The sequence below is a fragment of the Ictidomys tridecemlineatus genome, chromosome 12, assembly GCF_052094955.1.
Source record: "Ictidomys tridecemlineatus isolate mIctTri1 chromosome 12, mIctTri1.hap1, whole genome shotgun sequence".
NCBI classification, from domain to species: domain Eukaryota; kingdom Metazoa; phylum Chordata; class Mammalia; order Rodentia; family Sciuridae; genus Ictidomys; species Ictidomys tridecemlineatus.
The window spans coordinates 77,795,442-77,820,968 of record NC_135488.1 but is presented as its reverse complement, the minus strand read 5'-3'; the positions used below and the strand labels follow the sequence as shown (position 1 = coordinate 77,820,968).

The 25,527-nt window shown below is 35.7% G+C and overlaps 1 protein-coding gene across 1 annotated transcript in view; it reads left to right on the top strand.

Annotated features, from left to right (window-relative positions):
- Cimip6 (ciliary microtubule inner protein 6) overlaps window positions 1-25,457 on the top strand; it is a 34,450-nt gene extending 8,993 nt beyond the window's left edge. Inside the window, exons 3-5 of the mRNA XM_040271102.2 lie at window positions 4,309-4,462; window positions 23,677-23,792; window positions 25,100-25,457. Coding sequence (XP_040127036.1) covers window positions 4,309-4,462; window positions 23,677-23,792; window positions 25,100-25,300 — 471 coding nt within the window. The 3' untranslated portion in view covers window positions 25,301-25,457. The remainder of the gene's footprint in view (window positions 1-4,308; window positions 4,463-23,676; window positions 23,793-25,099) is intronic.
- Window positions 25,458-25,527: the final 70 nt, after the last annotated feature.

Here is a 25,527-nt window from a genome sequence, read left to right as displayed (position 1 = left end):
AAACTTGTTTAACTTTGCTTATCTGACGAGTTCTCAAATTTATTTAACTATGGGAGCCTCTTTTTGCATAACATCTACTAATATGCCCGGGACCTAGTGTTTCACAGAACACAGGTAAGTAACTGTTATAGGAGACATTATAAATTACTTTAAAAGAGACATTTTTAGCATTCCTGATATCTATAGCAAAACAATTTTACTTTCACTATATTTAGGAATCCCCAAAGAGGATTTTATGTGTCACAGATGACTGCTGTCACCACAACCGTCTTGGCCAAGCTACTCCTGACTGCCCAGCTTACTACCTCTTGCTTTCTCTTAACTCATTTCTCCAGGATTCTCCGCTTGTTTTTACCACTTTTCTTCTGAGGATTCTCCCATAATTTCCCAAAGAATAGAAAATAAAATAGTGTTTACTAAGACATTTCTGATAACTTGGGGATAACAGGTGTATTACATAGATTCCCTTACACTGGCTTCTCAATGTAACTGATGGGCCCACAGTGCAGTGGACATTAGACTTTCCAGGACTGAGGGGTTAGAAGGAGTTCTACCCAGGAATCTCCAGGCATGTCCTAACCAGGGAACCCTAGTGACTATCAGTCCTAACCTAGGAAAGGGGATAGGCCTTAAAATGTGGGTACAGACCTGAGTGCAGGCTTCTTTTTCTCTCTGGGTCCAAAGTTTTGATTTGGGAACAATTGTCTCTTTAGGCAAAGCCCCCTCTTATAATCTGCAAATGTAATCTGTCCCCCAAAGCCTACCCATCACTCTAGATGACTTCCCAATTTTGTCTCAAATATTTCCATATCTACCCTTCTCAAATCCAATGTTAGTGATGAGCCGCAGAACAGTAAATATTTTATTAGTCTTTCTCTTCAGTGAGAGGTGAAGACAAAAGCAAGCTCCATCTATTTCTTCCATCTCATAAACTCTTATGCATAAGTGCTTGGACCAAAAAGGCGTGTGCCCATGCATGGGAGTCATGTTCTCACTCTTAAGGGACAACCCATACTTTCCAAGCATAGGGAAGACTCTCCGGAAATAGGAAAGATAATATCTTTTGAATTGTAATATTTCATTCAGTTGAAGTGAAGATGCATCTAGTTTTAACACTCATCAAAACTCTTTTACCAATTACAGCATCTTAAAGTCATCCATCAAATTTTAGGAAAAAATTATTTGTTATTTCCTTTATATCTGTGAAACTAAAGGACAATTGTAATAATATTCTCAATTCAACAAATTTTGCTTGAAAGGTTACTGGTTCTCTGCTTTAAGAATAGTTTTGTAGACTGAGGCTGTGACTCAGTGGCAGAGCACTTGTCTAGCATGGGTGAGGCACTGGGTTCAATCTTCAGCACTGCATACAAAAATAAATAAAGGCATGCTGTCCATCTACAATTACAAATTTTTTTTAAAAAAAGGAATAGTTTTTGTATTATATTCATTTGAGAAAAAAATTGGAGTCCACCAAGCATCTTCCCAGTATCCCTTTCCCAGTAACTTGGATATTAGTAAAACAAATTTCTGATCAATAAATGTAGATATACTAACTACAAAGTGTATGTCTTATAACCTTTCATAGAACTTTCTTAGAATACTGACTGCTATGGTTTGAAAGTTTGTGCCTTACAAAACATATGTAGAAATGTAATTGCCATTGTAACAGTATTAACAGGTGAGACTGTTAAGAGGTGATTAGACCATTCACCTTCGTGACTGGGATTAATTCTGTAATAAAAGGACAAGGTCAACTCCCCTTTGCCTTCCTTTTACTCTTACATCTCCAAACTACATGAGCATTCTAGAGGCCAACTCGGAATTAGAATTGTCAAACCTGCCCACACTATGGCTCCTTGATATCAGACTTATGAGCCTACAGAACTGTGAGCCAATAAAATTATATTCATTAAAGCTGCACAAAACAGATTAAGACACTTAAAGTCACTTTTGAAATAATGTAATTAAGTCTATTCTTATTTGGTTTAGCATTCTACAGGAGATTTGATGTAGCAATGGAGCACAGAAATTAGGGTTATGTCCAGATAGGTGGGGGATTGAATTGTGCTGCCTGCTGGTGATGTGCCTTGGGAAAGTTACTTAATCTGCTAGTCTTCTCATTGTAAAGTGGATGTATCTACCTTGTAGAATTGTGGTAAGATAAGGCCTATAAATATTATACCTTGAAACATATTAAGCACTGTCATAATTATGAATTGGAGTGGAGGAGAAAGAGCTACAAGAATCAGGCACTCTGACAACAGTAAGATGTGACTATTTTTAGCCAGATAGTGAGAAGACACCATCTGTTTAGTAATCTGCTCTAGAATTTTCTTAGGATCCATATTAATTTGTCTCAGTTTTAAAAATCCACCTTTTGGCCCATTCTGAAAATACATGAGGCATTAGCCAATATTTCCTGTTCTCCAAAATTCCCTAGTTTCTAAAATTTCTATGATCTCTGCAGAAATCACCTATTTACAATTACCTGTTCTTCCATAACTCCTAGTTACCATTTGTCATTGGCCTAAAAACTGGCACTAAATAAAGTAACAAGTATTCAGTTCTTAGTTCCCTCTTTGGTATGTGTTCATCCTGTCATTTTCAGTCTTAAGGTAGTTTTCATTAACAAAGAACCTGAAGTTGAGTTGTTCTGATGTTTTAGCTTTGAATAGTGTACTCCTTTCCAAATTGTTAGCATTTCTTTGATTTCTTAATCTAAAAAGTAAAAAAAAAAAGGAAAAAAACCCCAAAACTTATTTTTGGTGCCTTTAGCATATTTCATCTATTTCTAAGCTGCTGAAGTCTTCTAACAAGTCGACTCCATTACATTTTAAGTTTGATATTGTACCTCTTACATGTGCCTGTCTTTTTAGAAACTAATCTCATTTGAGAGATGACTCTCTTTGAACCCACATAGGTTTCTTTAGATGCCTGTTCTTTTTGAATCAATGTAGCCTCAATTGTATTGTCTGAATTTTATTATTAGAATCACATATTCATTTCACTTAATTCATATTTTAAAAGTCTTTGATTATGGAATCATCGCTGTTTTTTTTAGGCAGAACTACTTTCTAGTCAAGGGTTCTACCACTCAGCTACATCCCCAGCCCAGGCAGATCTAACTTTCTTAGCCCAAGGAATATTCCCTAATAATGCCTAGGAACTCAGTCGTCACAGTTCCTTTTCCCAAGGTTTTCTTTCTACCCCACAAACAGTTTTAAAAGTTTGGTCAGAATTAACCTGAGTAACAGTTTCCCTCACTGCTTTCCCAACTTCTAAGAGTTGTGTATGTATTAATGAAATGGTATGTATGTACTAATGAAAAATCTATCACTTTCCTAGGTACTTAGGTAGGTTTTAATATCAAAATTTCAGTATTATTGGAAACATTCAAACTGAGTTATTAGTGAATTATAAATCGATGTGAATTGCAGTCAGCACTATGAAATGAAAAGAAGAGAAATAACATTATAGAAAAATGGCTGAGTACCTTGAAAACTAATAGAAATAAATATTTTATGAATTTTTTTTCAGTTTTATGTATGTGTAGTATTGTGTGTCCTTGCATGATATAAAATTTATGTCATGGTGTGGATCATGGACTAAAAACTTTGAAAACTGCCATTTTTAGATGATGACACCTTATTTGTATTATCATGTTTAAAAAGTATAGAATATTGAGCTGGAGATGTTGGCTTAAGCGGTAACGCGCTGGCCTGGCGTGCGCGGGGCACTGGGTTCCATCCTCAACACCACATAAAAATAAAATAAAGATATTGTGTCCACTGAAAACTGAAAAATAAATATTAAAAAATTCTCTCTCTCTCTAAAAAAAGTATAGAATATAATTTTTAGATTAAATCATGTTTAAGAGCTGGGAATGTAACTCAGTGGTATAGATCTAGCATATAAAAGAGGGCCTTTGTTCCATCCCAAAATAAAATAAATTAAATCAATCAATCAATCAATCATGTTCTTATGTGTATGTGTACGTATTATATTAAAATTATGTGCAAAACAGATAAAATTATTTTGTTGATTTTTAGCACTTCATCTGTTAATAGAAGGTAGTTTAAGTATTGAGCAGCTGTATTTTAACTAAAAATATGATGATTTATTTTTAGCTGTCTTTTAAGAAATAGTGTCCCTGTGAAAAGATATTCCTGGATTTTATAACTCGTTTTTAGTACTAGAATAGACAATAACTTGTTGAATTACTGAACATCCATAAACATCAAATAACACATGAAAATGTCCTATGGTATTCAATTTTGTGTTTCCAATTTTTTTTTTTCTATAAAGAGTGATTGGTGGTCATATAGTAAAGCACTGGAACATGTCTTCCAACCACCCTATGATACTAAGAGCACCCAGAGGAGTGACTTCCAAAAACCAACATGTCCACTGATTTTGCCTGTCAAACACAGCAAGATGCAAAAGGCTTCTTCTGGAATAGGTAAGGTTAGCAGTGGTAAAACCTCTTTCTTGCTATCAAATTAAGATATATTGGAGATGCTGACACCTCCTGAGAAAATTACTTTAACAGTTAAAAATATACACACAGCAATGGGCAGCCCTTGACAAACTTGTTATTTCTCCCTAGTGGATAGCTCTATTTCAAGTGTGTTTAATATAACATAATGACAATTGTACACATCATTAATAACACCAGCCTCAGGTCATAAACTTAGATGCATTCTTCTCATTGCTACCACCAAATTTTAAAAATCCTTACTATTAAAATAATAGATAGCTGGGCATGGTGGTACACACCTGTAATCCCAGTGGCTCCTGAGGCTGAGGAAGGAGAATCACAAGTTCAAAGCCAGACTCAGCAATGGTGAGGTGCTAAGCAACTTAGTGAAACCCTGTCTCTAAATAAAATAAGAATAGGGCTGGGGATGTGGCTCAGTGGTTGAGTGCCTCTCCACCCAATAGTAGATAATACTAAATGGCAGTATTTCTCAAAGTGTACTCTGAGGAACACTAGTTTTGTGTAATGTTTGTAGATAACTGATCAAATAAACAGGGGGAGTGGTTACATATGTTTTGCAAAAGTTAAGTTACACAAAATTTTTTAACCTGTAGCACTCTCAACACCCTTATTCCAAGATAAGCATGATGAATTTCCAGCAGGAGAGTAAAGAATGCTGTTTTCCCCACTTTCTGTTCATTTCACTTTTTTTTTACATTATCTTTCAAGTCTGGTGAACCACAAAACATAATTTAGGAAATACTGTTATGTAGAGTATTAAAACATTTTCATATCTAAAGTCAATTTGGCCTGACAATGTCATTATAATAAACTAAGTCACATTTTATGAAAATCATTATCTGTTAGTCCATTCCTAGTCATCTCTACCTCTGAAGTAGGTTTTACTGAGTCTTAAACAAGTCCAGAATGAAGTCAAGATTAAAATGCATTTATTGAATACCTACTCTGGTCCTCACCCCCTACAAAAGTTCAAAACTAAGCTTTAAATAAGGTACTGTAACACACAGGACAGTAATCAATGAAAACTTGCTTTTAGAGATCAAGAGTACCTCACTTCTGACTGCTATGATTTGGTCAGTCTAATCAAGGATACACAGGGCAACTAGACTGAAGGTCAGGACATTACAAAATGATCCTATCCAGCATGATTTCTACCTCAAGGGAAATAGTTAACAAAGAGGGTTAACTAATTAAATACTCTGTATCAATGACTTTGGAAAGATAAAGTTTCTAATTCAGGATAGTAGACCGAGCACAAACATAAATTTGCACAAACGTATAAATAACACCCAACCAATAAACTGATAAAGGTAAAGGGAATGGAAGGAAAAGCTTTCTGGAATGTGGGAAAGAATGGAAGCCTATGGATGGATAAAAAAGAGAAAAGAAGTAATACCAGAAAGGAAATTCAGTGAAGAAGAATCAATCCATTTGACTGGACCCCGATGGGTTCAGTTAGCAGACACTGGGGAAGACAAGAACAAAGAGGGGATGGAAGTCAGGGTTGCTCAAAAGTCTGTCTCAATTAGCAGCTTCAGTCATGAGCTCTCCACCTGTCTTTACATTAAGACTATTAGAGCTGGGTGTGATGGTGCACATCTGTAATCCCAGCCACTCAGGAGGCTAAGGCAGGAGGATCACAAGTTCAAAGCCAACCTAGGCAATTTAGGGAGACCCTATATCAAAATAAAAAACTAAAAGGGTTGTGGATGTAGCACAGTGTCCCTGGGTACTAAAAATAAAAGTATTAGAACTCAATATTTTAGCCAGATTCCAAGTACTAAAACAGTTATTTTAGAAAATCAGAAACTTAGAAAATATGGGAGAATAAAAGCAAAATGGAGGATCAGTTTGGGAGGTCCAACTTTTCTGGAGCTCCAAAAAAGAGGAGTAAAAACAAAAAGTAATCATGAAAACATAATGTAACATTTATTGATTATGTGTTATTTACCAGGCACTTTATAAAGCTTTCTAAATATAAACTTTAATTCTTACTTTAATTTTTACACAAATCCTTTGTAACATAATAGTGTAGTAATACTCTTACTATTCTCATATTTCAGATAAGAACGGGTAGGGAGACAAACTTATTTCTACCCTCTTAGGAGTTTTTGGCTGGGTCTGAGAATTAAATTGACTCAAAGATCAACAGGAGAAAAACAGAAATTTAGTTAAAGCAAGCTTTATGTAGCACAAGTGCCTTCATAAGGAAATGAAGATCCAAAGACACAGAGTTATATATTGAATTGGACAAAGCTGTACACTGTGAAAATGTAAAAAGGCAAAGGCACTTGGACTGGGTAGTTAACTGGGTAGAGAACTGAGTAACTGTTGGAGAAGGGTTATTTTAACTAGGTTTACTGGTACAGATTTCCCTCAGGCTCATTTCCTGGGCTTGATGATAAGAATGATACTTTCCTTGTGGCAGAGATATAACATCTTTTACAGGAATTTCATCTTCAGCTTTTAAGAAAAAGAAGGAAGATCAGAATGTTTTTGTTTGCTCGTTTGTTTGTTTTTGTTTTGCTTTATTTATTTGCACCCACTGTTTTTCAATGTCTTTAACTCAATATGGCCAAGATACCAGCATATTTGGTGTGGTATGCTTTGAACTCCTTCAAAAGAAAGCACAAATGCAACTATGAGTTATGCAACTCCTAGGAGAAAACATAGGGTTAACACTACAGCATATAAGTACAGGCAACAACTTTCTCAATAGGACCTCTAAAGCTCAGGACATAATGTCAAGAGCTAATAAATGGAATGGCATTAGGCTTCTGAACAGCAAAGGAAACAATTAGGAATGTGAAGAGAGAAACTTCAGAATGGGAGAAACTCTTTTCTGGCTACTCTTTTGACAGAGGACGAATATCTGGAATAGACAAAGAACTCAAAAAAAATCAAGTAACCCAATTAATAAATGAGCACATGAATTAAACAGACACTTCTCAAAAGAAGAAATACGAATGGCTGACAAATATATGAAAAAATGTTTGACATCATTAGCAATTAAGGAAATGCAAATCAAAACTACACTGAGGGGTTGGGGCTGTGGCTCAGTGGTAGAACAATTGCCTAGCATGTGTGAGGCACTGGGTTTGAACCTCAGCACCACCTAAATAAATAAAATAAAGGTGTCATGTCCATCAACAACTAAAAAAATATATTTAAAAAAATTTAATTAAAGAAAAAAAAAAACTGCTCCCGGGAGCCCTGTTTTCATGAACGACTGGGCACACTCTCCCTGTTTGCCATTCCCTCAGACCCTATAATGTACCAATTAAATGTGGGAAAAATTAAGCTTAGGCATGGCTATAACATTAATAGTAGGCACATAAATTAGGTCACAAAAGTGTTATGATTTTTTAATGACAACATCAACTATCTTAAGAGCCATGTACTAATTTTTTGTGGGGGGATACTGGGGATTGAACTCAGGAGCACTCAACCAATGAGACACATCCCTAGCCCTATTTTGTATTTTATTTAGAGACAGGGTCTCACTGAGTTGCTTAGTGCCTTGCAGTTGCTGAGGCTGGCTTTGAACTTGCAATCCTCCTGCCTCAGCCTCCTGAGCCATCAGGATTATAGGTGTGCACCACTGCCTAGTATATATACTAATTTTTGAAAGCAAAATCTAGAATTGAGAAAGGCTTTTTGTTTAAGCAAAAGTATTCTTTATTGCACAAATATATACATATATTCAAGGAAAAGTTTCTGAATATATAGGTGTGTGTGTGTGTGTGTGTGTGTGTGTGTTAGCTGATTTGTTGGATAAAGGAATACATACACTGTTCAAAATAATTTTTGAGCAATTAAACAACTTCATTTGCATTTTGGGTGTAATTTTAAGAAAATAAATTAGCTGAATACAAATCACCACATTAAAAAAAGAAAGCACAAATTTTAAATAACTTGCTCAAAGCTACAAAGCTACACAGTGAATGATTGTAATTTAACCTCCAATAGCCTGATCTCTCAATATCTGTACTCATAACTCTGCATAGCCTTTAAAGTATTAAGAAAGTTTCTTTGTATCAAATGGTTTCTCTGAATTGAAAGGGTCCACTGAGTGTTTCCAGGTGTGAAGGGGAAAAAGTATACACTCCTAGACATCATTATGAAATGGTAAAACAATCATGAAGAGAAGATTCTAAAAGTTTCCATAAAGAGAAAGAAAAATGTCCCCACCTAAGGAATAAGAATCATTTTTTTTTAAAAAAAAAAGCACTGATGCAAGGAAACAATAGAGTTAATGTCTTTAAAGTTCTCAGGGGAAATAATTTTTAACCTAGAGAAGAGGATTTACTTGGCATAGACACTCCAACCACTTTCTTCAAGTGGCACTGGGCATTAAACCCACTGAGAAGGAAATGAGAAGGAAATGCTAGGGCACACTATTTGACCCTTAAGTGAGCAAAATTCATATAGTTACATAATATTATGAATGCTATTTAGTAGTTCTCAACTTTTAGGATCAGTGTATACACATAGTATGGGAAATTTAAATATGATTACATAACAGAATTTGTGTTAACAGCCTTAATAAGAAAAGTAAATAAACAGTTGATAGAAGATGGGAAGTAGGGGGCTGAGGGTGTAGCTCAGTCATAGAGAGCTTGCCTGCCATGCATGGGGCCCTGGGTTCCATCTCCAGCCCTGAGAAAAATAAAGATGGGAAATAGAATAGGGGGGTTAATATTATTTAACATTTAATCAAGGGATACTACACAATATGGATGAAACAAAGAGGAGAAATTTATAAGTTTTTTTAAAAAATATTTATTTTTTAGGTGTAGATGGACACAACACAATGCTTTTATTTGCCTTGCACAGGTGGGAACCTGGGTCCCACCTGTGCAAGGCAAGCGCTCTACCGCTGAGCCACAATCTCAGCCCAAGAGGAGAAATTTAAAAGTCAAGGGCTGGGATTATATCAGTGGTAGAGTGCTTGTGTATCATGCACGAGGTCCTGGGTTCAGTCCCCAGCACTGGCAGTGGGACAGTGGTGGGAGAGGGAGGCTCTTTAAAGGCCAAAGGAACCAGGTTAAGAACCTTAGTCTCTTCCTGAGCTCAAGCTCATATTGTCAACCACCTACTTAAAAATCTCCTCTTGGATATATAATCACATTTTTAAGTATGATAAGGCTAGGACAGAAGGTTTCATTTCCCCCATCCAAACCAATGTCCCCAGGAGTATTCCCATGTTCAAGGAGTGCCATCTCCATTCCCCCAGGTGCTCATGTTTTGATAATCTAGAAGTCATTCTAAAACTTTCCCTTTCCTTCCTCTGTGTTCAATCTATTAGTGAATCTTGATATTTTGAGCTCCAAATACATCCAAATCTATTAATTTCCATCATCATCGTAATAAATGTAGTGCAGCCATTACAACCTCCTGCCTTTCTTCCTCTGCTATGATGTGTTTTCTGCATCATCAACAGAAGGATATTTTTAAAACACCAATGAAACCCCCCTCTTACTTTAGGTTCTTCGGTTACTTCTCATTGTTCATAGAACAAATTTCAAATTCTTTACAGTAACCTACATGGCCCTAGTCAATCTGCCAAACCTGCTTTCTCTTCTATTGCATATAATATGGAGATTTAGAGATACAACTCAGACCAAGGAGGTAGGAAAACTCTGAAAGTCAGGCTTGTTCCAAATCAATTTATGTTTGTTTACTTGTTATAGCATTTCTGTAATTTAATTAAATGTCCTTGTAAATTAAAACTGAGCATGATAATAAAGCAGTTGTTTCTATAAAACATTCAAAGTTGAGTGCTTTGGAAAGACTTGAGAAATAGTCAGTCATTAACTTAGAAAATGATGATTAGGTATGGGCAAGACAGCCTTAAAAAAAAAAAAAGAGGAGCTGGAATGAATTTTTTAAGTCTTGAAGCATTGTATACTCATTTTGCTTCAAATGTGTATTTACATTTCATTCTGTGTTAAAGAAACAGAAAATGGAAAGGGTGCATTAGAGATGTAGTTTGTACAAGAAACAAAATGAAATTCCAATCAGTGCATACATAAAGAAAAATGACTTGGTGCTCCAGTAAGAATTTGAGCAATGAGCTGATAAAAATTAAAGGTATAAGTATGGTATATGATTCTTTGCTTTAACTGACTTATTTTGGTTAAACAACTAGTCCTCTTCCTATAAGGAGGAATCACTTCTAATCTGGTTGAAGGGATGTGGAAGAGTGGTTAAAAATGAGACTGGACAGATGCATGTTGTTCTAGGTTGGTCAGGAAGGTCCAGTCATTTCATAAGGGATCCTTATTTAAATTAGGGTTTGTGGATCTGTTCTGTTGGGCTAAACAACTTTTCCAGAGAGAAATCCTCCAAACCCCTGCTTAAGGTGGAAGACAGATTATCCAAGAATCCCTCAAACAATCCTGTTTGCAACTTCAGTACCAATGCCCCATGCTCCGTGCTTCAGAACCTCCAAGTTCCTGAGCTTTACTACAATACTGTGGCATGAGCTGGCATGATTTTTACCCCACTTTCATCCCCATATGCACTAATTTCCAGTTTTCTGAGGTCTAATCAAGCCAATTGCCATTTATCCATCAGTTTTCCAGTTTCAAAATTTGTTAACATCTTAGTTCCCATTTAGATCTTTTTTTTCCCCTTAAGGACATAGGCCCTCTTAATTTCTTTATTGTTATTTTTTGGGAGTTAGGGAAGAAATGGCAGGTAATGCACAGGTTGATCGCCACATTTAATTGGAAATCAGTCCTATGACTGTCACTGCTATTTAGTATTGCTTCAGTACTTCGAATCGTCTGACCCTGGGCCCCTTATTAAAATTCATCATTTTGTTTAGTCAATTTATGAAATGAGAATAATACTTCCTACTTTGAAGGACTGTTATGAGAACTAAATGAAATAACATGACAAGTGCCTACCACAGTTCTTATATGTACTAGGCAATAAATGGTAGCTCTTTCTATTATTAATCACTGCTAAGTTAGGTGTTAAGTTGAAATTTAGTTTTGGGAAGCTGGCATTGAACCTCTCTTTCTCTCCCTCCCTCCCTCCCTCCAGACCTCTCCACCTTCCTCTTTCTCCTCAGTTATTGGTATTTCCCATTACTATGTTCATTATTATATCCTTGGGCCAAGTATAATGCCCAAACTCAATAATATTTATTGAATAATTGAATGATAATTACATACTACTCAGAAAAAAATGTTTAAAGTCAATGTAATTTAAACTAACATGAAAAACAACATAGGCCTGTAATTAATTCCTATTTTAGGTGGTGTGTGGATATACCAGATAAAAAGGATTTTTAAAAAAGAAAAATATTTTAATGTAACATTTTAAAATATGTATAAAACTAGTCTGAATGTGCCAGATTTTTATATATGCATTCAAACAGAAAAAAAAAATGTGTTAATGCCAATTAAAAGTCATTTCATAGTCATTCCGTTCCGTCAGCCCACTTAATTACACCTGGTCTTTGGTATTTCAGCAATTTTATCTTGTGCTGACAATAAAAGTGCCCTTTATGTCTTGTACCACCACACAATTTCCTGGCTGCCATCCATGGTTAGTTAGCAAATGGCTATGCTTCATCATATCTGAGTCCAGTAAGAATGAGTCTTCACATTTGATTTTATATAATAAAACTTTATAAATTGGAAAGGCTGATCTAATTAGCGAAGGGGTTGTATTTCATATTTAAATGAAACTCTGGCTGTTTATCGGACTACTTGATATTTTAATGTTCTTTTGCATTGCAAATCTAGATGTAGTGGTCAAATTAATTTTATAAAGTTGGTGTTAGTCTAAGTTGTTTCTTTTGCACCAAGGTATAGCATAGGACTGACTTCTTGATATAGTTATGTTTGTGGATTTTTTAAGTGCTTTTGAAGATCTATAGTATTTTTACATTAACAATCTTTTTTTATACAGATCAAAATAAATACTATTTTTTTAATATTTATTTTTTTTAGTTACGGCTAGACACAATACCTTCATTCCATTTATTTATTCTTATGTGGTGCTGAGGATTGAACCCAGGGCCCCATGCATGGTAGGCGAGCGCTCTACCGCTAAGCCACAATCCCAGCCCCTCAAAATAAATACTATTGAGTAGAATTTCTAAGAGAAAATATTACTGGCAATGTTTCTTAAGTAGACACAAACAAAGGTTAAGAAAATTTCTCAAAGTAAAACTTCTAAGTTCTCACCTATATAAGGAGCAAATTGTGGGTTTGAATGAATCTTGGCTCTGTTGATAAAACTTGAAAGGCTAGATACCAAATTGTTTAGAAAATTCTTATTTTAATTAGATCAAGTTTCCGAGAAACTGTGGATTTCCAACATCCTTATGTTTGTAGCTTTCGTCTAATAACACTTATTTTAAGTAATCACAGGGGTGCCTTTGAATTATTAAGTAGAGAAACCACTAAGAACCTGAATATCTTCTCTCAGGTTGTCCCACTTAGATATTCTCCACTATTTCAAGTTTTTTTTTTTTTAATTTTTTTTTTAGTTGTAGATGAGCATAACACCTTTATTTATTTTTATATGGTGCTGAGGATTGAACCCAGTGCCTCTTACATGCGAGTCAGGAGCTCTACCACTGAGCTACAACCCAAGCCCCCACTATTATTAGCTTTTTTAAAGAAAGTTTCTCATGTGTTTGCATAAATGAACATAGTTTTTATGTCTAAAAGGTGTAACGTCTGGGTGAGGAATTGCCCTCTATCATAGCTCAGAGTACTTTCCTCTCCCTTTTGTTCCTCTATAAAGAAATGAATACTTTCATGTTATTATTTTTGAGATTCTAGGAAGTTCTTCATCTCCATTTAAAAGATGATTTATTTTATTGGCTTTCTTTAGAACTATTTCTCTTTCAATTATCTGTATAACAAGCTACCTCAAATTTAGTTGTTTAAAACAACAATCATCTGATTTGCTCAGTGTTCTTCACTCTTTGCTGGGTTCAGCTGGGCAGTTCTGGTCTTGGGGAGGGTCATTTGTGTGGCTGTGTTCGGCTGACAGGTATCTAGGACTGGGTTCAGCTAGGGCACTGGGTTGCCTGGGTCTTCTCCCTGTGGTTTCTCCTGCAGAGTGGCTGGATTTCTTAACCTGGCAGCCCAGGGCTTCTAAGAAAACAAAAAGCAGAAGTTGCAAGGTTTTCTTAAGGGGTTTTGCCTGGAACTGACACAGTGATACTGCTGCCTCATTATTTTGACTAAAGCTAAGCACAAGGCCAGCCCATTGATAATATTATTCATTGATAATATGCTCTGCGTTTTTATGGGTATAATGCTATTTTTTTCTGTTCTGTACTCCTTGTCTTTTTCAGGAAATAAAAGCTTTTGTTATTTTCCTTCATATATCTTAGGCACTCTCCTTGGTTTATTTCTTACTTAGACTTATTTGAGTCCTTCTTCTAGAAGTTCTTCCAAGTAGATTTTTTTAATAAGAAAATCTGATTTCGTAGCCTCCCAATATTTTTTTTTTATTTTGGCTTTATAGTTAAATGATAATTTGGTTAGATATTAAAATTCTAGTTTTCTTTTATTTTTATTTATTATTCATTTTGGTACTGAGGATTGAACTCAGGGGCCCTCAACCACATCCCCAGCCCTATTTTTTATTTTATTTAGAGACAGAGTCTCATTGAGTTGCTTAGCGCCTTGCCATTGCTGAGGCTGGCTTTGAACTGGTGATCCTCCTGTCTTAGCCTCCTGAGCCACTGGGATTACAAGCAGGCACCACCGCATCCAGCCTTCTAATTTCCTTTTAATTAAAATTCTAATTTAAAATTTAATTTAACATTATAATTTTTCTTTTAATATTTTAAAAATATTACCCAGTTATCTTGGGTCCACTGTTGCTATTGAGATATTTAACACTAATCTGCTTCCTACTCCTTTGGAGATAATCTATGTCTTCTCTATGAAAGTATTTATAATTTTTTCTTTGTCTCAGATGACCTTAAATTTCTGTATAAAGTGTCTTAGACGTGAGGTTTTCCTTATGCACCCTGTAGGACAGGGTGGAGCAAGTGAGAGGCCTGTGGTGCAAACTTTAAAGAGCCACTCGCTCCCCAGGTAATGCAGGTACCTCCTTAAATCTGGCATCCCTCGCACTTCCCTTACCTTTTTAGTATTCTGTGAGCTCTTAAAATCTGAGATCTGTGCTCTTCCTTTAAATTGTTAGATATTTAGCCTCATTATTTCTTTGGATATTTCTTTCTATTTCTTTTAAATCTGGTGTTGGTATTTCCACCTTCCAGGTCTCTTGAATTTTGTTTTTTCTTTCTTCTTTCCTCCTATATTGTGGGATAGCTTCTCAATCTAATTTTCTAGTTCAAGAATCTCATGGTTTATTGCGTCTTTTTTTGTTGTTGTTTGTTCCATTTCAATTGTTCCTGTTTTCTTTTTTTTAACAGTTGATTAAACATATGACATGTGCATTACAATTCTTATTACACATATAAAGCACAATTTATCATATCTCTGGTTGTACACAAAGTATATTCACACCAATTCGTGTCTTCATACATATATTTTGGATAATAATGATCATCACATTCCACCATCATTTCTAACCCTATGCCCCCTCCTTTCCCCTCTCACCCCTCTGCCCTATCTGGAGTTCGTCTATTCCTCTCATGCTCCCTCTCCCTATCCCACTATGAATCAGCCTCCTTATGTCAAAGAAAACATTAAGCATTGTTTTTTGGTGATTGGCTAACTTCACTTAGAATTATCTCCTTCAACTCCATCCATTTACCTGCAAATGCCATGATTTTATTCTCTTTTATTGCTGAGTAATATTCCATTGTGTATAAATGCCACATTTTTTTTATCCTTTCATCTATTAAAGGGCCTCTAGGTTGGTTCTACAGTTTAGCAATTGTGAATTGTGCTGCTATAAACATTGATGTGGCTGTGTCCCTGTAGTGTGCTGTTTATAAGTCCTTTGGGTACAGACTAAGGAGAGGGATAGCTGGATCAAATGGTGGTTCCATTCCAAATTTTCCAAGAAATCTCCATACTGCTTTCCATATTGGCTGCACCAATTTGCAGTCCCACCAGCACTGTATGACTGTGCCTTTCCCCCCACATTCTCGCCAACACTTAATTGTTGTTTGTCTTCATAATAGCTTCATTCTGACTGGAGTATGAAATAGTAGAGTAGTTTTGATTTGCACTTCTCTAATTGCTAGTGATGATGAACATTTTTTCATATATTTGTTGATTGATTGTATACCATCTTCTGAGAAGTGTATTTTCAGATTCTTGGCCCATTTATTGATTGGGTTATTTGGTTTTTTGGTGTTTAACTTTTTGAGTTCTTTTTATACCCTAGAGATTAATGCTCTTTCTGATGTGTGAAGGGTAAAAATTTGCTTCCAAGATATAGGTTCCCTATTCACCTCACAGATTTTTTCTTTTGCTGAGAAGCAACTTTTTGGTTTGAGTCCATCCCATTTATTGAGTCTTGATTTTAATTCTTATGCCAAAGGAGTCTTAATAAGGAATTTGGGGCCTAATCCTACATGATAGAGATTGGGGTCTACTTTTTCTTCTATTAGACACATTGTCTCTTGTTTTATTCCTAGGTCCTTAATCCATTTTGAGTTGAGTTTTGTGCATAGTGAGAGATAGAGATTTAATTTCATTTTGTTGCATGTGGATTTCCAGTTTTCCCAGCATCATTTGTTGAAGATGCTATCTCTTCTCCAATGCATGTTTTTGGCACCTTTTTCTAATATAAGACAATTGTAATTTTGTGGATTAGTCTCTGTGTCCTCTATTCTGTACCATTGGTCTACAAGTCTGTTTTGGTGTCAATACCATGCTGTTTTCTTTACGATTGTTCTGCAGTATAGTTTAAGGTCTGGTATAGTGATGCCACCTGCTTCACTCTTCCTGCTAAGGATTGCTTTAGCTATTCTGGGTCTCTTATTTTTCCAGATGAATTTCATGACTGCTTTTTCTATTTCTATGAGGAATGTCATTGGGATTTTGATCAGAATTGCATTAAATCTGTATAGTGCTTTTGGTAGTATGATCATTTTGATAATATTAATTCTGCCTATTCAAGAGCAAGGTAGATCTCTCCATCTTCTAAAGTCTTCTTTGGCTTCTTTCTTTAGAGTTCTGTAATTTTCATTATGTAGACCTTTCACCTCTTTCATTAAGTTGATTCCCAAGTATTTTTTTTTCTTGGAAGCTATTGTAAATGGGATAGTTTTCCTCGTTTCTCTTTTTGAGGATTCTGTTATACAGAAATGCCTTTGATTTATGGGTGTTGACTTTATATCCTGCTACTTTGCTGAATTCATTTACTAGTTCTAGAAATTTTCTGGTGGAACTTTTTGGGTCTTCTAAGTATAGAATGATATCATCAGCAAATACTGCCATTTTGAGTTTTTCTTTTCCTATGTGTATCCATCCCTTTAATTAATTTTGTCTAATAGTTTTGGCCAATATTTCAAGAACTATGTTAAATAGAAGTGGTGAAAGAGGGCATCTCTGTCTTGTTCCAGTTTTTAGATGGAATGCCTTCGATTTTTCTCCATTTAGAATGATGTTGGCCTGAGGCTTAGCATAGATAACCTTTATGATGTTGAAATTTGTTCTTGTTATCCCTCATTTTTCTAGTGTTTCGAATATAAATGGTACTGTATTTTGTCAAATGCTTTTTCTGCTTCTATTGAGATGATCATATGATTCTTATCTTTAAGTCTATCCATTATGTGATGAATTACATTTATTGATTTCCATATGTTGAACCAACCTTGAATCCCTGGGATGAATCCCACTTGATTGTGGTGCACGATCTTTTTGATATGTTTTCATATTTGATTTGCCAGAATTTTATTGAGAATTTTTGCATATATGTTCATTAGAGATATTGGTCTGAAGTTTTTCTTTTTTGATGTGTCTTTGCCTGGTTTTGGAATCAGGGTGATGTTAGCCTCATAGAATGAGTTTGGAAATGCTTCCTCTCTATTTCCTGAAATAGATTGTAGAGTATTGGTATTAGTTCTTCGTTAAAGGTCTCATAGAACTTGGCTGTGTATCCATCCGGTCCTGGGCCTTTTTTTGATTGGTAGACTTCTGATGCCATCTTCTATTTTGTCATTTGAAATTGATCTGTTTAAATTGTATATATCATCCTGATTCAATTTGGGCAAATTATATGACTCTAGAAATTTGTTGATGTCTTCAATATTTTCTATTTTATTGAAGTACAAGTTTTCAAAATAATTTATAATTATCTTCTGTGTTTCTCTGGTGTCTGTTGTGATATTTCCTATTTCATCACATATGTTAGTGATTTAAGTTTTCTCTCTCCTTCTCCTTGTTACCATGGCTAAGGGTCTGTCAATTTTATTTATTTTTTTAAAGAACCAACTTTTTGTTCTGACAATTTTTAAAAAATATTTTTTAGAGTTGATGGACCTTTATTTTTTTATTCATTTACTTATATGCGGTGCTGAGAATTGAACCCAGTGCCTCACACATGTGAGGAAGCACTACCACTGAGCCACAACCCCAGCCCCTGTTCTGTCAATTTTTTCAATTGTTTCAATTTCATTGATTTCAGCTCTCATTTTAATTATTTCCTGTCTTCTACTGCTTTTGGTGCTGATTTGTTCTTCTTTTCTGGGGCATTGAGAGATAATGTTAAGTCATTTATTTGTTGTCTTTTTCTTCTTTTAAGGAATGAACTTTCCTCTTAGAATTGCTTTCATAGTATCCCAAAGATTTCGATATGTTGTATCTGTGTTTTCATTCACCTCTAAAAATTTTTTAATCTTTTCCTTGATGTCTTCTGCAACCCATTGCTCAGTCAGTAGCATATTATTTAGTCTCCAGGTGTTGGAGTAGCTTTTATTTCTTATTTTATTATTGATTTCTAATTCCATTCCATTATGATCTGATAGAATGCAGGGTGGTATCTTTACTTTTTATATTTGCTAACAGTTGCTTTGTGGCATAGTATATGGTCTATTTTAGATAAGGATCCATGTGCTACTGAGAATAAAGTGTATTCTCTCATTGAAAGATGAAATGTTCTACGTATGTCAGTTAAGTCTTAGTTATTGATTGTATTATTGAGTTTTATAGTTTCTTTGTTCAGCTTTTGTTTGGAAAGTCTATCTAGTGATGAAAGAGGTGTGTTAAAGTCACCCCAAATTATTGTATTGTGGTCTATTTGACTTTTGAACTTGAGCAGAGTTTGTTTGATGAGCGAAGAGGCTCCTTTCTGGGGCAAATATATTTATAATTGTTAAGTCTTGTTGGTGTACAGTTCCCTTGAGCAGTATATAGTGTCCTTCGTTATCCTTTTTGATTGACTTTAGTTTGAAGTTTACTTTATTTGATAAGAAGGTGGAAACCTTTGCTTGCTTCCACAGTCCATGTGAGTGGTATGATTTTTCCTAACCCTCCACCTTCAGTCTGTGGATGTCTTTTCCTATTAGATGAGTCTCTTGGAGGCAGCATATTGTTGGGTCTTTTTTTTTTTTTTAATCCAATCTGCTAGACTATGTCTTTTGATTGGTGAGTTTAGGTCATTAACATTCAGGGTTATAATTGAGACATGATTTGTATTCCCAGCCAGTTTTGTTTATTTTTGGTATTTAATGTGACTTGGTTTCTCCTCTGATTAGATTTTACTTTAGTGTAATACCTTCCTCTGCTGATTTTCACCATTGATTTTCATTTCCTCTTCTTGGAATATTTTGCTGAGGATATTCTGTAGAGCAGGCTTTCTAGTTGTAAATTCTTTTAATTTTTGTTTATCATAGAAGGTTTTTGTTTCATCATCAAATCTAAAGCTTAGTTTTTCTGGATATAAGATTCTTGGTTGATATCCATTTTCTTTCAGAGCTTGGTATATGTTTTCCACTATCTCCTGGCTTTGAGGATCTGGGTTGAAAAATATGCTGAGATACAAGTTGGTCTCCCCCTATATGTGATCTGATTCCTCTCTCTTGCGGCTTTTAAAATTCTATCTTTATTCTGTATGCTAGGCATTTTCATTATAATGTGCCTTGGTATAGATCTGTTGTAATTTTGTACATTTGTTGTCCTGTAATCTTCTTGTATTTGGTTTTCCAATTAATTCTTCATGCTTGGGAAATTTTCTGATATTATCTCATTAAAGAAATTGTGCATTCCTTTGGTTTGAAACTCTGTGCCTTTCTCTACCCCAGTAACTCCTAAATTTGGTCTTTTGATGTTGTCCCATAATTCTTGTAGTTCTGTTCATGGTTTCTTACTATCTTCATTGTGAGATCTGCTTTATTTTCCAGATTGTATACTTTGCCTTCATTTTCGGATGTTCTTTCTTCCAAGTGATCTACTCTGTTGGTTATGCTTTCTATTGAGTTTTTAATTTGATTTATTGTATCCTTCATCTCAAGGATTTCTGACTGTTTTTTTTTTCAGAGTCTCTATCTCTCTCTTGAAGTATCTTTTGCTACCTGTGATTGCTCTCTTATCTCTTTGTTGGAGTGATCAATTTTTGCCTGTATTTGCTTATTTAAGTAATTCTTTAATTCATAGATCATTTTAATTCTCCTTCTTTGGTACTTCATCAACTTCATGGATTCTGTTATTATAGTGTCCTGGTTTGTTTGGGGCACTTTCCTCTCTTGTTTTTTCATCTTGTCTATGTGTCTTCCTTTCTTGCAGTGTGGATCTGAGATATTACAGTTCTTCCCTATATTCTTGTAGTACCCATGCAGATTGTCTGTACCCCACCTTGATATTGGGCTTCCAGACCCTGCTGGTGTCCCTCAGTGTATGCTACTGCATCTAAGGTTGGTGGTGGCAATAGCAGAGGTAACTCGAGATAATAGTTAAGGTGCCCAAGATGTAAGCAATGTCTTACAGAAATGGGGCTGTAAGAGTGGGCCTCACACTCCTTTTGGGATGCCCGCTCTGAGATGCAGCAGCTTGTAGACCCTGTCTGTTGTCAAAAAGTTAGGGGCTACTGTGTGGGGTGGGGAGGGCTACGTCGATGACTGCAGTGTCTCGAGATGGAAGTGGATTATGCTTAATCTCCCAGCTGGGAGGGGGTTGAACTCCGACCTACCCTGGACATGGTTCCTGCCCAAGTCGGTGTGGAGAGATGTGGGTGGGGCCTGACTCCCGAAGTAGTCTTCTGTTCTGAAGAGGTGGACCTGTGCTGGAAGGTGGGCTCTGGTGGGTGTGGGTGGACCTGGACCACAGGGTTTGACCTCCCTAGGTAGTCTGCTGGTCAGAAGAGGCGGTCCTGTGCCAGAGGCGAGGCTCTGGCAGGTGTCTACCCCGCTGGTGGAGGTGTCTCTATTTTCATTTCTAACATTTTGCATGATTTTTCAATGATCTTTACTCTTGCCTCACATTACTGACAACGTCTATGTATATTCGAAGTTATCTGTTACGCTTCTTTTAATTATTGATGTATTGCTTCTAATATTCTGCTTCCCATGGTATCTGTTAAACTTTTCTTTCTGTTCCAGGGTATGTAATTTATCATAGATCATGCTCCCCAAAGGCGATCAGTGGCCTTGTGTGGACAAATGGTTAAGACCAGGAACTGGTTTGCATACCTCCCAGGAATTTAAGGAAAGAAAACGAGGCCTAGGCTGTAGAGCTTCAGACATTACAAAATCAGTTTTGGCCATCACCAGTTGCCGTCACTCTACTAGGCCAGTCCTAAAGTCAGGAATCCACTCCTGCTACCCTTAAACTCTTTGAAAAAGGCATCACTGAGGGAAGGCACTCTCTTGGTGTTTCACATCCACCAATGCTGACAATTGCTGGAGGAAAAGTTGAGCAGAGAAGCCCAAGGGGACAGCATGCACCCATTGCCACCAGTTTCTTATCCTGGGGGGACTGCTGTGCTGGCTGATGTTACTGTGTTGACACAGGATGGCTTACCAGTGAATGCCAGTTTCTGTGGCTCTGGGGCAAGTCATGATCTTCCCAAGGCAATGTGAGGCAAGGCCTGGAGCAAATTTAAAAGGTCTCTCTCAACCTTTTCTCTCTTGACTGCATTTGAACCTTTCTATCCTCTGGCTGCTGCTCACCCGTCACACCAGTTCACTAAAGCCTTCATACCCATCTACTGAAGCCTTTGGGTTTCTCACAGCTGTCTTGTCTGTTTTGTTTTGGTTTTGTCTTTTTTTTTTTTTTTTTTGGTAGGTCATTGATTCATGCTTTTCTTTCCCTTCTGGATTTTCCCCAGAATAGAAAAGACCTGGGCCCTTGCTGAGACCCTCCATAATTTGACCCCAACATCCTAGAGACTTTATAAATGTTGTCCTTAATCCTCACAATTCTGAAAACAAATTTCATTATCCCCATTTTAGAGAAGAGGAAATTGAATCTCAATAAAGTTAAGTGATTTTTTCCAAAGTCACATGGGTAGGAAATGTAGTGGTGCCTGAATTTGAAAATATATCAATCTTCTATCAAAACCAAAATGGTTTAATTAAACCCCAAAATGGTTTAATCCATTAACCTTATATAATTAATGCTTAAATTTAGAATTGCCTTATTTTATTCAAGAAGTTATCAAACTAGGCCCCAGAAAACATTAATGTTCTGTAAGCTGAAACTTGTTATTCATTCAAAAAAATGGTAGTCCTTTCTCAATTTGCAGAAAAACAATATGAATTATGGATAGGATTTTCTCAGTGTTGCAGTTATTAAATTTTTAGCACCTGCTGTTCTTTGTGTGCCAGCAAGTTCTAAAAGAAAGGTAATGACTAGGTTAAAAAAAAAAAAAACAAGTAAAACAAACAAACAAAACAAAAAATTAGTTTTGAGCAGCTGATTTCAATTAGAAATCAAGAAAATGTTATCAGTTAACTTTTGTTTTCCTGCTAACTGGGGAAAAATTGCCATTCATATCATATAATGTATTTATACATTTGATGTATAAATATTTGAATACTCATCATTCATGCTAGTAAAATTAACTTATGTCTATATTTGAATATCAAATTGAATTTATGAATGGTTAATAAATGTGAATTTACTAATATAATATTCTTTCATATGTAAAGATGTGATTAAAAATAGATTTTTATTTTTCATAGTTATATATGCATATAGTACAGAATTCAAAGAATACAAAGGAATATACAGTGAAAAGTGAATCTACTTTTCTCCACTTCTGTCCTTCAGTAACCCAAGTCTTCCTTCTATAGTAGTCTTTGATATCAGTTTCTTATATATCATTCCACAGATAGATTAATATATGTAAACTCTTAGAAATGCTTCCTCACAGCCTATTCTCTTTTGACAGAATATGACCTTTCCTATCCTCCAGCCCAAGCTGCTGCTCATATTTTATACTAGTTCATATTTTCTAAAAGATTAATTTTTTCCTTGACAGAATTACTACATTAAATTTTTGTGATTGTCAGCAGCCATTGGAAATTGCTCTGATTCTTTAAATAACTTTGCCTGCTAAAAATAAAACTAAAGTGAGTTTTAAAAGTATTTAAAATATTAAACATATGTGAAGTAGATACCCTCAAAATGAATATATACTCGTCACCTTGATTTAAAGATACTTAAAAGTGATTTCTAAAGTCTTATTGCTCTTGCAAATATTCAGAATCTCTGTCATTGGGTGAAATAAAAAGGATTGTGTATTCAACTACAAGTGCAACAGCCCCAGGGTCTTCCAGTGCATTCCATGAAGATAGCTGGGAGGAACTTGAGTATGGAATTCCTTGTGTGTCACCTTAGCCACTTGGTCCCGACTACAGATTCAGCATAAATTTCTCATACTCTTTCTAATAGTAAAAAATAATTTGACAAATAAGTTAGACTTAAGTTTTCTCTAAAACTTATTGCTATCTGTGTAAAAGAGCATATCTAACAGATTTTTTAGGCCAATAGTTTCTTAAATATAACTGTATTAGTACTAATATTAGATGTAAAAATTAATAATTTCACATGTGGGGCAAATTTGGTTGTTTTGCTTTGGTCCTTTTCATGGAAAAATCATGGTGAATCCATTATATTTATTATGTAGATATGGGTAAGTAACCTTGCATACTTAGAGAATATATCATTCTGTGGGCATTTTTATAAAGCTTGGATACTATGAATACTGATTATAATTCTATAGACAAATCTAATTTTTTTTGATTTCCCAAAAAACTCTATTCTTTTTCTTAGTTCCACTTGCCTCTCCAGATGCATCAGCAGAACTTCAAAACAAATTTACAGAATACATGTCTTTTATACACCAATATGATTCCAGGAAAACTCCCAATGAGCCCATCCGGGGAAAGGTAAGACTTTATTTAGAATCAGTTATTTAGTACATTAACGGTGTGATGGCCAGCGTCTCATTGGGGGGTTCTTCTTCCTGCCGAGGAGAATGTAAGCCACCCTAAAACTTAAAAGTCTAATACTTAATGAATAACAAAACACAAATATTCAGAAATATATTTACAATAGTGAAGCCCCTGATTGATCTAGTCCACGTGGGTTCTGGAGCTAGACAGACAAAAGATGGCTCCAGTGGTTTATTTAAGGGGGGTACATTAAAGGCAAGGATAAGGTTTCAAGGGTGGAGTTTTGCCTTGAGATGTCTTGCAGTCAGCAGGTTGATTGACATCTTAGCACGTCACACCCATCTCAGGTGCCGTGGGAGCCATGGCAGAGTGGAACAGAAATTCACACTGTCCCTGAGCAATTGACCAGAGAAAATGTCCACTGGTCATTCCCAGACACCAGATGTTTCCCTTCACTAGGCTTCCATGGGCGGTGACCCACATGCAACTCATGGACAGCTCATGACAATACATTAGAGCAGAATAGATTTATGGTAGAATATAAAGCCTTTGGAAGTCATAACCATCTTTCTAAAAGGTTATTTAAACAAACTAACCTAGTTGTTAGTAGGATAGAATCCCAACCACATGCATAGTAAAAAGCAAGGAATGATGTCATAATTTGGACTCAGAGTTTGAGAATTTAATTTATTTAAATAATTAAAATTATTTGCTTAAGATAATATCAAAGCAGTTAATAAACAATTTTTGATATTCTTAATGTGCATGTGTGGCAGGGGGATGCAAATCAGGTTATAAATCCAGTTAGAAATGTAATAGTGAGTATTTGGATTTTTTTCAACTACAGATGTTTGCTTTTATATTTCATTATAAGAAAACCTTTTGTTGGAACTAATAGACATTTGGGACATGATCATAAATTCTTAGATCTATGAACTGTTTCTGTTGTATCCATAGTAACCTATACAACAAGAAATAATATTTGATATGAATAGCCTTAAACAATCCAAATGACAGAAAAGTTGAGAAATGGGAGATAATGAAATATTTCTTCCTTGACTTTCTACTGTTTTTTTTTTCCTTCCTGCTCATTTTCTGGCACACCCTATTTTGTAATTTATTTACAAGTTTAGCCAATAAATATTATGGTGATGTCTTTAGTTTTGGACGAAGGAGACAGCCAATGAAGAGCAGAGAAGTAAGTGCCTGCCTCACCAGGACTTGACCTAACCGACAAACTCAGCTGCGTCTTCCGGTAATTTGTGTTCCTCTGTTAATGTCAACTTTGTTTTCCTTTCCAGAGACTTGGAACTTTTGTGCAGAGAGAGATAAAACCAGGGAGTAGGCCAATAGTTCCTAAGGGAACAGAGGTATTACTGAATGCTCCGGGGCTGTGTTCATCAGAACAGCCCCAAAAAACAGAGAAAGGAAATCCAGCGGGAAGCAGAATGATCTCACCAGGTCTCTGCCAACAAAATTCCCAAGAGCTGTTAGAGACTTAAAACTCACTTATCAGAAACAGACGTCGGACAGGCAGCCAAGGCATGCCCCAGAAGCCCTGAGAGGAGAGAAGACTGCAGGCGTCTTTCACACAACTATAGGACATTCTCTTCTCTCCAGGCCAAAGCCTTTAAAGCCCCCAATAAAAAATCAGGATAAGTTGCCTTCTTTAGATAAAAACATAATCACTGAAGAAATTTCATAATTATCATGCAGGCCCTGGTGCCTC